A 16,333-nucleotide genomic window follows, 5' to 3' on the forward strand; every position below is an offset into this window, starting at 1 on the left:
AGCTTTTCCTCATTGCAGCCTTCCATTGCTTGTCTCCAGGGATAAAGTGGTCCAAGCTGTAATTGATTTAAGAAATCCTTCCTTGATTTGGAAGTAGTGGTGACTTGATGTTATGTCCTTATAGTGTAAATTAAAACCCACACTGTAGGAATTTTCTGCTTTTTATACTTCCTGGGTCAGTAAACAAAATGGCAATTTAACCTTTTTTTTCTGTTCTTGGACTACAAGGTGGTCATCTGATCAAAAACAAAAACTGCTGTATCACTTTTCTATCAATTAATTATTATTATTATTTTGAATTTTTTTTTATTTAAAACAAAAACAGAACATAAAATCACCATCATTCAAATACAATTACAAACAGTGTGTCGATCGGTTAAAATTATTTTGTGCTCAATCCTTTATCCCAAAATACCAATTATTTAATTTCTCTTATTTAACAATTTTATATGTTATATTCATTTAGCCATTGTTTAGCAAAAAAAACCCTTTCCTATATTTTATCATTACATTAATTTCATCTTTCATCTTTCATCTCCATGCTTTATTATCTAGCCATTGATAAAACAAGTCCCAAATCAAATAGTATTGTTTATTTTCCTGTTCTCTAATTTCAAATGTCAGTTTACTCATTTCAGCACAGTCCATAATTTTCTTAATAACTTCATCCTCAGTAGGTATCTTCTCACCTTTCCCATTTTTAGCAAACACAATTCTAGCCGCTGTTAGAACATTCACAATTAAATATCTCAATTCTTTATTATATATTTCTGGTAAAATCCCTAATAAAAATATCTCTGGTTTAAAGTCAATGTGTTTCTTTGTCAATGTGTTTTCTATCTGCGGATTTTAGTCCAATATCTTTTTGCTTCTGTGCATGTCCACCACATATGGTAATATGATCCCGGAGTCTGATGGCATTTCCAACATTTCTCCGATTTATTCTTGAACATTCTGGCTATTCTCGTCGGGGGTAGATGCAACCTGTAAAACATCCTTTACAAATTCTTCTTATATGCTATAGACATTGTCATTTTATAATTTTGCAACCACAATTTTTACCATTTCTCTAAATCAATCCCATGACCAAGATTTTTCCCCCATGCTATCATTGTCTCTTTAACTTGTTCCTCTTCCAATTTTACCTCTAGTAAATAAACATACCGTTTTTTAATTACATAGACATCAGACCCTGCCAATATTTTATCTAAATTAGTCAAAACATTGTAAAAACCTTCTTGTTTAGAGTTTTCTTCATATCGTATTGCAAATAAGAAAACCAATCCATCTTAAAATCTTGTTCTTCCAATTCTTGCTTTGACTTAAGTTCACCCTTTTCATCCATTAATTCACTATATCTAACAATTTGTTCTCTTCTAAATATTACTGAATATGAAAAAGCTTCAATCACTGATACCCAGACTGGAATTTTCAAATAATGTTGTTTTTTAATCTTCTCCCAGTTCAGTAATAAAGCCTTGCGTATATGATGTCTCCTAAAATACCCCTGTATTTTTGTTCCCTTATACCATAAAAAAGCATGCCACCTCATCAACAAATCATGACCTTCTAAATTCAGTAGTCTAGTATTCCTTAATGTTATCCATTCTTTAATCCACATCAAACTTGTTGCTTGATAATAAAGTTCCCAGTTTGGTAGGCCAAAACCTCCTCTTATTCTAGCATCTTGTAACAACTTTAATCTTATCCTTGCCTTCTTTCCCTGCCAAATATATTTTAACACCATTTTATTCAATTCTTCAAAGAAGTCTTTCCCCAATCTAATTGGAATTGTCTGGAACAAATATAAAATTCTAGGCAAAATATTCATCTGTTGGTAAAGCAAAAAGAAGAATTGGCGGATATATCAAAGATGCAGGTCACAAACAAAGTTAAATATTTGAGGATATATTTGTCAGCAAGATGTAGCACGCTTAAAGAAAACAACTATAATAAACTTAAACAACAGATAGGGACAGACTTGGCAAAATGGGAAAATTTACACTTTCTTTGATTGGAAGGATATCAACTATAAAGATCTATCAATTAATTTTTGAATAGTGGGTGGGTGAGCTGGAGAAAACCAACTTCTCATCATTCCACTGGAGGAAAAAAAAAAAGGAGAGCAATGACTATCTGGAAGGGAAGCCTCATTCTGCCACAAGCCACAGTAGCTGAATAAAACTAAAAACCTTTGCTGAAGAATTGAAGTGCAGCATGCTAAATAAATGTCTAGTTGGAATCAGCACATAACAGATAGTATGAAGCCAAAAACATGGCTGGAGATTGTGTTAATTGCAGGTGAGTTGAGATCTCACGTCTTCCTACCTTCGAGAAATAGTGGCTGCTTCATCTGCTCAGAGACTGTGACATTAGTTATATTAATTTACATTTGTTGTTAAATCAGCTTCTGTATTTGCCACCATCCTATGGTGCTTCTAACTGACTATTCACAGTGAATTGAGATATTTCAGAAGTTTACTACATTTCCTTTATATCTATTGGCTTGGTTTCCATTTCTAGAAATTCCCACTTAGAAATTCCCACTTAGTTTTGAGGTTCTTCTTGAAATGGTATTAAACTATAACAAAACCTTGCAAATCTGAATGCTTTTCCCCTCTCTTCTTTTATCTTTATGTCAACTAGGAAAGGCTTGTCAGAGATGTTTGCTCAAGTTATTTTCTTGTCCTAGGCTTAAGTCCTGCTTTTCTGTCCATGTCCTTGGTAGTTCTCTTTCTCCTGTCCCTCAAAGCCATCCCTTTGCTCCTTACATGATGTGGTTCAACTGCCTGTCAACAAGGTTCAGAGTGAAGCTGCCAGGCAAAACTTACTTCTTCAGCAAAACACTGACTTCAAAGTGTTATAGGAAACTGTTGAAACCTATTATTTATGCCAAATAACATGGTACAGAAGTATTTTCTGAAAGGTTTCCAAAGTTCTGCACCTGTCACAATCACTACTCTTTTATTTTGTATCTATAAACAATTGCATAAAAATAGTAAGTATGGATTCAATTTTGCCTAAAGGTGTGTTTAATTTTTCTACCATGTAGATGTTCTGTCAGGTTCTATTCATTTATGGGCTCATTGAAATATAATTTGATCAAGGACGCCTACATTTTTGCATGTAAGTATATACTATCACAATATGCCTTTTCAAAATCTAGATAAGCCTGTCAGTTTCTGAATTCTTATAGAAACACAAGCAATCACTGAGGGTTAAAATGGGGATTAAAGCCAGGAACTAAGATAGGTTTCTTCTATATAGTTGTGGGTAATGAACGGCCAATATCAGGGGGGAAAAGGTTCATGTAATCTCCTCAGTTCTGTTTTTATGTTGTTCATAAATTGCTATATTCATAAATGTCTATAATATTCCAAATACTACAAAAATAAAAGTCAGTGTTAAGCTGGAGACCAATCAGATAAAGAATATATGATATATCATATATTTTAATCATTTTTTTACTGTACAAATATAGAGGAACATTTTTATTTGCATACAGGAACATTGGAACATTTCAAATGAACATATTTTTGATTCATGTACTGAAGATAATTTATTACAAAAATCCTATATACCCCATTTTCTCTGTGTTTTAGCAATCACAAAGTGGGTTTTTGACAATCTAGCCTGCAAATCAATTGAAACTCTGGTTGATTTATTTATTTTTCTTCTATTCATTCAATCATATCCAATTCTCAAGGGCTGACTGGACAAGGCCCTACAGTTTACTTGGCAAGACTTTTTCAGAAGTAGTTTGCCACTGCTTCCTTCCTAAGGCTGAGAGAAAATGACTGAGCCCTAGGTCACCCAGCTGCCTTTGTGCCTAAGATAGGATTAGAATTTATGGTCTCCCAATTTCTAGACTTAACTATTACACAAAACTAACTCTCAAAGGTGGTTTTCAGTACGCAATAAATGTGTAGGCCAAACTGAATTTTGTATTTATTTTATCTTTTACATGAGGGCAGGAAAATGAGCTTTTCTGAATGTGATTTCACATGTAAGGCTGAGTAAACAGAGAGCTATCACTGGGATTAAATGAAATCCTTAGCATTATATTTAACGATTTATTGAAAACAAGCCTTACCATATGAAGTTGTATTAGAGACAAGAATGTGTTTAATAAATCCTAATTGTTATTGAGTTTGGGCAATGTTAAATGACTAATATGGCCAATAATTTTGACTTTTTTTCTGGTTTAGTTTAGCTGAAGATCCAAAGAGCAATTTCATTATTACTGAATGTATTTGAATGTATTTTGTCAATATTGAATGCTAATTAATTCCTTCAGTAATTTTTTGAAAAAACCCTGGAATTAAAATTAGAGGTTCTTTTTCTTTCTTGAAAAAAATATTTTGGTCCCCTTTGCTTTCAGATATCCTGAATGGATTCATTTAGAATTAAGTTATAATAACTCTAAATTTTATTAAAGGTGTGTTAATAGAAGTGTGAGACAGCTCTACATATCAAAAGATTCATGAAAATTTCATGGTATTGTCTTCAAACTCCAAAGAGCTTTTGACTAAAATTGATTATTTTATAGCACATGGATCTTTTAAAGAAAATAAAATTACAAAAAGTAATAACAGATGAACACATACATAGCAAATAAGCATATTATTTATTGTTTGTCTGTCTAAGATGGAAAAAACTTTTGCATATATATTTAATACTGTGAAATGTAATTTCAGCCACATATTAGGTTTCCATAAAGTCATGTGTATTTTGGATATTAAGTACATATATCCAAGATACTATCCTTGGAAATCTGTAAAAGTATCGAAAGAAGTTGCTACAGTTCAATAATTTGCACCCAGTCTTTATGTGTAGAATATGACCTAGAGGTGAGACACTCAGAAATGCTTTCAGATTAAAACCAACTCTTCAGATCCTGAGTTCAATGACCTTAGATAGAAGTGGACATTTTTTTGTACATGTGTATATCTGAATGAGATGCAAACTTAAATTCAATATAAATTAGATGGAAAGAGATACTTAAATATCCATGCCTGGGCTTTATAACTAAGTTTAGCTTTAGATTTTTGCATTAATGTATCCAAGAGACTTAAGCATAATACCTAGATTTAGCTGTGTCTATTAGGTAGTCAGTACATTATGGTAACTTTCTTACACCCAGTCTTTTTAATGATGTACAGTGGAAAGAAATCAGTCATTTCTTAGAGAATTCCTAGTGTTTTATGTACAAGTTCTTATGAATGCTTCCAGAACAAGTTTTTCACTATTTTAAGTGATGCTAACAAGTCATATATCTGACAGCTTCAAGAATATAATCCTTGTTTGATTGCTACAGTGGCAAAATGGTTAAACTGAATAGTGGGGAAATATAACATGTAACAGCTCAAACAAGCTAGTATATCATAAGCTAAGGCACCTCTCATCTCTCATCTTTCAGGCTCACATACTTCTAATTTATTGTTATACATTCTGAGCAAAGATATTGAAAATCCACTCCAATTTAATACCAAGTTATACAGTTCAGACCAGTTTTATCTGATAATAGATGTATGCACAGTATGGGAATTTTCATAGATGTAGTCTCCCCCCCCCCCCCCATGTGGTATTATTTGAGAAGAGGAATCATAATCAGATATATAGAGAGAAATAGGGATAGCTGCTTCGTCTGCATTTTTAAGTGAACAAAACTGTTTTGCATACTAGACTGTCTGTCAATAGGGCTTCAATTCTTGGTGCAGCATTTGTTAGCTCAGCTACGTCACATGATTCTGTCTTCAGGATAGTCAGATAAGTCACTTCAGATGACAAAGAAATACTATATTCACAGGTAGACAGTCAAGGAAAATTCCAGCAAAGAAATGGCAAATTAAAGGGAGCTCTGCTGAGGGTGGACCTGATAATCACGATGGAAAGCAGAGTAAACAAATGGATCAGCTCTTCAGGATTCATCTCCATACAAGTGGATGACTTGGAACTGCTACATGCATTTCTGACAGAAAGCAGTCTTTCATAGGTTTTAGATCTCCATCTTTGTGCAAACCATGGTCGGCACTTTTTTAAGATACTGAGTTCAAATACGTCCTTTCTTAATTACTTTTGGAAATAGCCTTTTAATTGCTTTTTAGATTTTGGGAATCTTTAGAATTGCATGTTTTACTACAATGGGTGAATGACCTTCAATCCTGATCAAAAGAAGATTTATTTTTTAAAAAAAAATATTGTTTGCATCCCTACTTCATAAAGTATGTAATCCCACTTTTCAGTAAGTGCATCCACAAAACACCAGCAGGTTTGGTGATGGAAAGCTTCTTGGTACCAACCCTGGAATTGATTTTGTTATCTGTTGAAGGAGAACATTAGCCTTAAATCCCATATCTAATTTAAGTAGCACTGTAGCATTCCAACCACAGCTGTACTAGCATGTTGTGGACTGTTTCCATCACTTGGCCAGCAGATGTTACGAATATAATTCTGCCCTAAACAGCATACTTATATCTTTTGGTTTGCTGATGCCTTGTTGCAATGCTGCATGCACTTTTGCAAAATTATTTTTGCGTATTAAACATTGTGTTGCTTTCCATTATGCCTGCTCATTTGCCTGCTATCTGTCATTCATACTGGAATCTTACTCGCTGCTGACTTAGTCAGAACATTTATAGATTTCTGTAGCCTATGAGACTATCCACAAGGAGTTTGCTTTGGGACAGAATTAATTAGAAAAAGCATATATCTCGCTTTCAAAGGCGACCAAAATTGGTTTTGTCAATGATCTCTCTTTTGTTGTTATTCAGTTGGTTAGTCATATCTTACCCATCATAACTTCGAGGACCACAGCAAACCAGCCTCTCCCCATCCTTCACCGTCTCTCACAGATTCTCCAAATCCATGTTCATTGTGTTGATGACTCTGTCTAATAATCTCACTCTTTGCTGTCCCTTCTCCTTTCGCCTTCAATCTTTCCCAACATCAGGGTTTTTCTTTTTTCCCCCAATGAATCCTTTCTTCTCATTTGGTGACCAAAGTATTTGAGCTCCAGCTTCAGTATCTGTCCTTCCAAAGAAAAAGTCAGGGATGATTTCTTTTAGGATTGAGGGGATGTCTCATTCAGGGTGGTTGAATATGTTGCCTTTAAAAAGGCATATTTGAGGGTCCATAACATACAAATCACAATTCATCTCACAGTTCTGGTAAAAATATATGTGTCTCAAAAGCAATGTTTCTTCTGGTGGCAAAATATGTAGGAAACCTTTCTGTTTTTATCTTCAGTTTTTATTTATCTCTGTAAACTGAAATGTGTTGTAAATCTCCCATTCTTCTTTCTCTGAAAAATACAAAAAAACAAAATTCATTGAAGCTATTCTTCTTTCTGGAGCAGTTAGCAATCAGATAAAATTGAGCTACAGAAGTCATATATGTCAATTCTCTACGGTATTTCCTGCTATTTCCAGGACACCAAGGGTTGAAAAAGGCCATTTAGAATTCACTCATACTGACATCATGTAGCATCTGCTGGCCTGACATCACCACTAAATTCTGTCTAAGCTCTAAGGTCAACAGTTGAATCACTTCAGAAGGCAAACAAGTCCTTTATTCTTAGGAAGAAATCCAAGCAGATACAGCAAATGACATAAAATAATAATAGGTCCTGCAGAAAGGATAAAGTCTAAACATCTGTCTATTTGTATACGGGGGTGGGGGGAGAGAACAAACACATGAATTATACTTATTGAGCATTGTCTAAGTGGGATTTGCTAACTCACTTTAATACCATTATGTCATGCTTGGCTTTTAAAAAGCATACAAAATATGTAGCTTAAATAAATTAGAAAGTATTTTAAAAATTAATTTCTTTTAAGGCAAAAAAACTGCAGACTGATGAAAATGCCTAAGAAAACTTTGGTGAGGAAAGTTATAAAATACAATTATTTGATACATAAGTGGATTGGCTTTGTAGAATAAATTACTAAAAGTAAATTTAAGTAATCATTTTAAGAAAAACATAGGTTAAATGAACAAATATAGTCATTAGAACTAGTATGAATTAGAATGTACTCTACCACTGACTAGAAGCTTTTCAACTTGTTGTGAAGCATGAAAAGAGTTTTAACATTATAACCCTGACTATATATTCTGAGACATTCAATTTGAGAGACTCCAAGAATCAAAACACGTGTTAGCTGAAATTTTGAAAAATAAAATAGTGTTGTTAATGTTCCTTCCTTCCTTCCTTCCTTCCTTCCTTCCTTCCTTCCTTCCTTCCTTCCTTCCTTCCTTCCTTCCTTCCTTCCTTCCTTTCCTTCCTTCCTTCCTCAAAATATAGAAGATTGATAGTGCTAAGGAAATATCATATTCTGTAGATTGCCTCCCCTTATCGTGGTGTGTTTTCCAAAAAATAGTGTTCTAGTGTAAAAAAAAAATCAGTCTGAATTTTTGGGAGTAATAGAAAAATGTTTATAGTTCAAAGTTCTTAATACTCTCTGAACTTGGTTGTTTTTCTGCAGATGTTCCATTACCTGACTATGGTATGTAATATCTATTAGAAGGGAGTAGGGTTTGCTCTCTGTTTATATACAGTAGCTTGGCCTTTCACAGTTGGTGGGGTGTTGTTTTCTCCTTGGTAGTTCCTTGATTAGGCTGTTGATTGCTGCTTGATTCTTTGTCTGAGTTGGTAGCACCTTGATTAGGGTATTGTTTACTGCTTGATTTTTTATCTGGTGTTGCTCCTGGTATTAATCCCTACTTATCTGGGTGCTGATTGCTGGCAAGGAGGTATTCTGGTCTTTTTGTTTCCTTTTTAGCTTTTTTTATTGTCTCTTTTGAATGATGTGTAAATGTTGTTTACATACTGAAAACAGTTTCCAGTATAATAGTCTCAGACTTTTACTAGGAATGATACTGTTCTAGGGACAGAAACAGATTTACTCTAAATTTAGTAACTGATGAAAAGATTACCCAAGGAGTAAAACAAATGACAAAAACAGTATTGTGTTGGTGTAAACACATTGTAAAATTGTGTCCCTTATCGGTACACATATTGTGATGTTGCACACATGTATGAAGCGGATGCAGCATTTGCAATCGATAATAACTAGTTAGATAGAGTTGATTTGGTGTAGAGATTAAAGCATCAGGTAGTCTGTGGGAGTCTGTGAGTTCTAGTCCTGCCTTGGGCATGGTTGACCATGGGCTAATCACTTTCTCTTAGTACTTGGAAGGAGACAATGGTAAAATACTTCTGAAATACCTTTCCAAGAAAACTGCAGTGTCTGAGAATTGGATATCATTGAATGGAGGAAAAAACATAGAAATTATAGATATTCTCCTAGAGGTTATTTGAATTTCATAAATCTTAGCATTTTATTTTCTAGCCATATACTGAATTTTATGGTTCTTTCTTATTAATATTCATTAATGCTAGTAGCAACTTGTCTAACAACTTTACCATGACTGATGAAAATGTTTTCTGTGACTATATCCCATCTAAAGCATTAGTTATGACTTTCTTCCCAAAACCTATACTAAACATAAAATACTCAAGGATATGTAAAGAAGTGCAATGATTGAAATAAATAACTTTCATTTCTCCTTTACCTATAACAATTTCACTGGACCTATGGGTGTAGTCCTAAATAGACAATCTTTAAAATACATTTCTCCTTTTTTAAATGAATAAGAAATATCATCTATCTATATCTTTGTTTGTCTACATTGTATCTTGTTTGTTTCTACATAATCTGTGCAGCTCAGATAAAATGGCATGATTATTATTCAAACGATTAAATATTAAATCGGCTCTAATTAAAATTACAACACATGGAAGGGCCCTTAACCACCAATGCCCAATGAAATTATATCCTTATTGAACAATTGAAACATATGAGCCATCTGGCTCTTAAGAGGTAGAATATTCCAACATATTGGAGCTGTTACAGGAAAGGTAACCCTGAATCTTTAACATCTTAAGATGTGGGGACCTGAAGCATTGCGTCACATACCAGGCAGGAAAATTTATTTGGAAAAGACAGTCCACTAGGTGACAATTCTTCAAGCCATATTAATATGCAGTTGTTGTAGTTAGAATTTCAACTTGCAGAAGTAAAATTAACAATCTAGTTTTCTTCATGTTGAGAATTACTGATTATGTGTAAAATTACAGCTACTATTCTCCTGGGTGTCACTGTGAGTGACAAAAATGATTGCCACATTATCATTTTTGCACAGTTCTACCTGCATATATTATAATAAACTTTTCTTTTTTTGCTGGTGATAGTTTTTCCCCCTTACTAGAATTCATTTTGCATTAGTAGTCAGCAATGATCCCTTTATTTTCTTAAGCATTCTTCAGTCAGATGAGTTGCTTACAAAGCAGGTTTCTTAAAGTACTATAGAGTACATAGTTCACCGAACTAGAACTTGTGTGCAGTGAAAGAGGCAAGGATCTAAACACCTCAATTGTCATACGGTTATATTTGGAAACACAGAGTTGTGAGGTAATGTACTTGCAGACGAACAGGAAAAAAAAAGTCTTTTGAGAAAATCCATTTCCTAAAGACCAATGCATTATGATGTAGCAAGTTCCAGAGAAGCATCCAGAAGAGAGAGAAAAAAAAAGACTTGACTTTGATAGGATGGTCATTTCTATTCTAACTAGTAGCAAATGTGATATAGACCCTTAATAAAATCATGAGTGATGAAGAGACTGTGAGTAATGTAATATAGTGTCTTCCATACTTTTCCCTAACTACTGTAAAGATATTAGGGAACACTGGCTCTTTTTCTCTTCTTTTCCATCATTTTTCCCATTCTAAAAATCATGATGAAATTCTTTGACATGGTTTGCATTGTTTCGAAAAGAATAAGTGTTGAGAGAAGCTTTTGCTGCTTGTTTTCTTTTAGATATTCATCCATCCAAAAGTATATCCCCTGGTTTTGGGTCCATTTCAAAGAGTATAATGGTAGAAAAAAATACTTGCTTCATTTTTAATTATGATGTTTTCATTCAGTCAAATTTCAGTACTTTGTGGTAATAGGTAACTGTGAAAACTGTATCCAAACTCAAGAGTGTTTTATAGTTTTGTGTGTGCTAATTAATCAGGTCAAGCAACATTAAAGTTAATTCATTTAATTTAATCCTCATAAAAATTCATGAGAAAATGATCAGACCCATACTGTTCTGAAATGTCAATAGTGTTAAAAATGATTGTCACTCATTGTTGAAAATTTTCAGTGTAGTATAATTATCCTTTACTAAAATTTTAAAGTTATCCCTTAGTCTATCTTTAAATGTCAGGAAAATATTGTTGCTAATGAGGTATATACAAATGTTATGCAAAAAAATAATATCATGACAAAATTATATAGTTAATAAGATGATTCTAATATTAATTGGCATTGCATTTTAATGTAGAGTTTTGCAAAGGATTCTTCTTTTTTTCTGAGAGTGTGTTTTGTATATACATGGGTTCTGTTGTTTTAAGGCACATATATTATCCAAGTTTATTCAGGTTTTTTTAAACCACATCATAAGAACTGCACAGGTAATCATTGATATTTGAAATAACAATGTTAATAGGTGGGCAAATCCTAATGATACATTACTTTTAAATTAAAGAATGAAACCACCTGTAGTTTGAAAAAAATGTTAGAGCCTTTAAAGGAAACATTGTTCATATGCTTCCTTTTCTAATCAGTTTTTAAAATTGCTTAACTTCTTTTCAGCAATTAGGAATCTTTGGATCCACAAGTCTGAAAACACCAGGTGAGTTTTTTTTCAATCCTTAGTGAAAATTTTTTAAATACAAGTCTAAGGAGTTTGTTTCTGGGAGGAGAAAATAAATAGCAAAATTATATCCCAAAGGTGCTTTTTCAAGAAGCAATGGGACTTTCTGGTTTTTCTTTGAAGACATTTGGCTTCTCATCCAATCTCATCCATGATCAGAGTTGAAGAAGCTTCTTGGATGAGAAGCAAAACAACTTCAAAGAAAAACCAGAAAGTCCAGTTGCCTCTTGAAAAAGCACCTTTGGGATGACTGAGAATCTCCATAGATATTTAGCATAATTATGATTAGAACTTTGACTTTAAAAGTTACAGATAAAGATGGATTTAAAATAAGACTTCTGTGGGAAGATTTATAAAAATTCTTCCCATAGAAAAAGAGTTAATTGAGTTCAGTATGTCAAATATTCAAAAAATACCTAACTTGACTCTGCTGGCATATCACCCCATTCCCCCCAACAAAAAAGAAACAATTTTGTACATAAATAGAGCCCAATCATGTGTGGTGCTATGTATTATATAAAGAAACATATTTCAAAAATGAAATGCAAGAGAAACAAACTCATTTTCCGAGTCATGCTTTCAAGAATAGTTGTCAGTTATTGATGAAGGCTGACATGTCACCCAAAACATTGGGGCATGTCACCTTTGATACACATGCCATAGGTTCACCATCACTGGCTTAGCATGATGGGGGAACTCAGTCTAGCATGTGAAGGATTCAACTGTTTTCCAGATATAGTTTTATCATGCTTCATGAAACCAAATACAATATGCTTGCCACAGTAATGACACATAGATCTTTTTTTTTTAGCACAGAAAAGACCCTCTCCCCAAAAAGGTACTTACAAGTAGGGTGTTTTCCAAAAAGCAATTTGAAAAAGTAGGTATATCACAACTCTTATATCTCCAGTTGTTAGACTGTTTCATGGAAATTTAAATTGGGAACCAGCAGTACTCCATTTGATATTTCCATGAACCTGTACTACTGCATAACTATCAGAAAAGATTTTAATTCAGGCTGTCAAACCACGTACTAACTTAATTTCAGAACTTTTGCAAAAAAAGAAAAAGAAAAGAAAAGAAACTAGGAATAACATGCAGCAACCCCCCCCCCCATTTACATGAGTTGTTACTCTTCACAACAGATTATTCAGTGCTTCTAAAACAAAGATAAAAATAATAGTCTGGGAAAAGCACAGTATCTGAATATAGATTTGCCTATTTGGTCTCATCATCTTCATTTCCCCCTTCTTTGGGAACCAGTTTCCCTTCTTTCCCTCCCTAACACCAAGAGATATATTGAAGGGCATAAAATAGAAAATGCACTTAAGTGGCATTGAAGTTTCATTTCTTGATAGGGACATTGTTCTGTGAATCTGAAAAATGGCTCTTTCACAGCTATTTCCTCATATAGGGCTCCTAGCATTTTGAGAGGGCTTTTACAGATCACTTATAGTATCCACTGAATGTAGAAGCCGTATGTTGTCTGAACGAAAGGTCTGAGTGTTTTAATGGCAGCTGCCTGAAGGAAAGTGTCAAAAGATGAATGTACAAACAGGATTTATTAAAGGACCTGTCCAATTTTTGCAACAAAAGATTTGGTATCACTTTAACCAAACCTGGAGGGAATATTCCCTTATTCAGTCTTATTCCCTTTTCCCCTTTGTGTCTGGATTTATATGTCAAAGCAAGGCACGATGACTTGGGCCTGATTTGGCATTTATCTTCACAATTGAAGAGACAAATTCATCACAATCGACATTGCCACAAATGAGTTCTAAGGTCGTTTCACAAGTGAAGACAAATGATGCATTGGAAGAAAGCCTGAATAAGTTACATTAAAAACCCAATAAGCCACAATTTTGCTATAGCCCTAGTTTAGTTTAGATCTCCACTATCCTACCCAAAGCTCCTAGAATGGGATAATTCCTCACAGCAGCCTAAGCTCCCTATCTCCAGTACTATTCTCAGCTTTTCCTAAAGCCAATTTTTTTAAAAAAAATCCTATCTAGATTATAATGATTTGATAATATGGCCAGGTTGGTACTTAGTCTAATCTATGGTTAATATAGACCTCAGCAACCATTCCCTTGTTTCTTGCCACTCTAATCCATTCAGAGAAGGCAAATTGTGCTGTCTGGCACCTATGTGGTGCTAGTATTTACTAACACCTGCTATTTTTTAGGAATTGTTCCTTCCTCATGAAACCCCATTCTTTTCTTTGTTTTCCTATATTTTTGGAAATATAGGTATCTTCATACTGTATTCAATATTCACTTTTCTTTTTACAATGATACTTTGTCTCCCCCACTCCAAAAAACAAAACAAAACAAAAACCCTTAAAGCAATGGAGACAATTCTTCATTTGTTGGTCCATAAAACATTTAGAGCAAAAACAACTGATGATTTCACTTTATAGCAGCCAGGTTCACTCACTTAAACCATGTAATTTTTCTCCGATGTACCTACATTGCAACTTAATGTTTGTTTATTTTAAGGAAAGAAAACTGTTGAAGTTGAAAGGGAAGAAAGAAAAAGGAAAACTGTTGAGCAAATGAAAACGGCCCAGCATAAAATGGCCATACAAGTCAGTGAGCAAACACTGGAAAGAAAAGATATGCCAGAAAAGAAGCTTGGAATATTGCTAGATTGTAATAAAAGTTTGCAGTTAGGAAAGATGACTCAGAATGGGGTGAGAAGGAGAATATTTTTGAAGTACTGAAAAAATAGTTTTAAAGCAGAGCTTCAACTGGCCTCTACTGGTGATCGAAGGTAAAAAGTACAGATTGGACCATAGTCAGGTAAAGTCTCATTTACCGTAACGAAATCCTTGATACTAATACTACCTTTAAAACAACAACAACATCCTCAACAACAATTTGTTTGTTCATTACTGGTCCATAGTATTATGGTTATAAGCAACTTCACTATTCTTTTACAACCTTATAGTTTATATAGGTCCTTATAGTTTAATTGTAGTATGAGATTAACCACACTGTTATAATAAAAGGAAAGGGGAAAAAATTTATCTGAATTTTCAATCAATCAATTATTATTTATTCAATGACCAGTAAAAGACTTAACCCAGACAAGACTGAGTGGCTGTGGGTATTGCCTCCTAAAGACTATGTAGATTGTCCATTCCTGGTTCTGGGGGGGGGGGAGAAATTGTCCCCCTCAGAATGGGTTCGCAATGTGGGTGTCTTCCTAGACTCACAGCTAAGATTAGAGCAACATCTAGCAGCTGTGGCTAGGGGGAACTTTGCACAGGTTCGCCTGGTGTACCAATTGCGAGCCTACTTGGATCAGGAGGCTCTCCTCACAGTCACTCATGTCCTTGTCACCTCCTGGTTAGATTATTGCAACGCACTCTACATGGGGCTACCCTTGAAGAGTGTTCGGAGGCTACAGTTGGTCCAGAATGCAGCTGCGTGAGCTATCGTGGGTACACCTAGATGCACCCACATTACACCAATTCTCCGCGAGCTGCACTGGCTCCCTATTGGTCTCCAGGCACAATTCAAGGTGTTGGTTATTACCTTTAAAGCCCTACATGGCTCAGGCCAGGCTATCTTTGAGACCGCCTTCTACCGCATAGCTCCCAGCAACTGCTAAGATCCCACAGAGTTGGTCTCCTCTGGGTCCCATCAGCTAAACAATGCCAGCTGGCGGGGCCACGGGGGAGGGCCTTCTCTGTGGCTGCCCCAGCTCTCTGGAACCAGTTACCTCCTGAGGTCCGGACTACCCCCACTCTATTGGCCTTCCAGAAAGCGGTGAAGACCTGGCTCTTCCGGCAGGCCTGGGGCCGTTGATCTCGCTGTTCAATCTTGCGAGATTCGACCATGGATGGCGTGCATGTGTTTTTAATGTTTTTAAAATGCTTTTATAATGTTTTTTTTTAAAAAAATATGTTCATTGTTTGTATTATTTTTGTTGTAAGCCGCCCAGAGTCCCCTGGGAGTTGGGTGGCATAGAAATATGATAAATTAAAAAATTAAATTAAATTAAAAAATTAAATTAAATTAAAAAATTAAATTAAATTAAATTAAATTAAATAATTAAATTAAATTAAATTAAATTAAATTAAATTAAATTAAATTAAATTAAATTAAATTAAATTAAATTAAATTAAATTATTAAATTAAATTAAATTAAATTAAATTAAATTCAGAAAAATCCAAAACAGTGAGAAAATAAATACAATAAAATACTAGCACCCAGCAAAATAAATAAATTATCTGAATTCTAAAATAAATTACATTCTCACTCCAGTTATTTAATTGTCATGGTTCATTTCTTCTCATCTCTTATTCAAAACCAAAGTGAAATTGTTGAGAATTTTCACAATCAAATTCATGTATGCATATTCATCAGTTGTTTTTTTACACAACATGTTTACTACTGAGTCCTGTCTAATGATTGAACCACTACTATTGTGTTTTAGAGTGAAACCTTAGGTACATTTTTAAGGTACATTGTATACTTTAGTTCAGCATTCAACACCACCACTCCAGACATTCTTCTAACTAAACTGAACCAGCTATAGGTACCTGAACACACTTGCAAGTGGAT

General features: G+C 34.2%; 1 protein-coding gene across 1 annotated transcript in view; it reads left to right on the forward strand.

Annotated features, from left to right (window-relative positions):
• Positions 1–14,860, forward strand: part of LOC148113353 (uncharacterized) — an 87,300-nt gene extending 72,440 nt beyond the window's left edge. The window contains exons 2-3 of the mRNA XM_087895048.1: positions 11,701–11,740; positions 14,260–14,860. Of these exons, the coding sequence (XP_087751174.1) occupies positions 11,701–11,740; positions 14,260–14,483 (264 nt within the window). The 3' untranslated portion in view covers positions 14,484–14,860. The remainder of the gene's footprint in view (positions 1–11,700; positions 11,741–14,259) is intronic.
• Positions 14,861–16,333: the final 1,473 nt, after the last annotated feature.

Source organism: Pantherophis guttatus, chromosome 5 (genome assembly GCF_059756535.1).
Source record: "Pantherophis guttatus breed Tessera chromosome 5, ASM5975653v1, whole genome shotgun sequence".
NCBI classification, from domain to species: Eukaryota; Metazoa; Chordata; class Lepidosauria; order Squamata; family Colubridae; genus Pantherophis; species Pantherophis guttatus.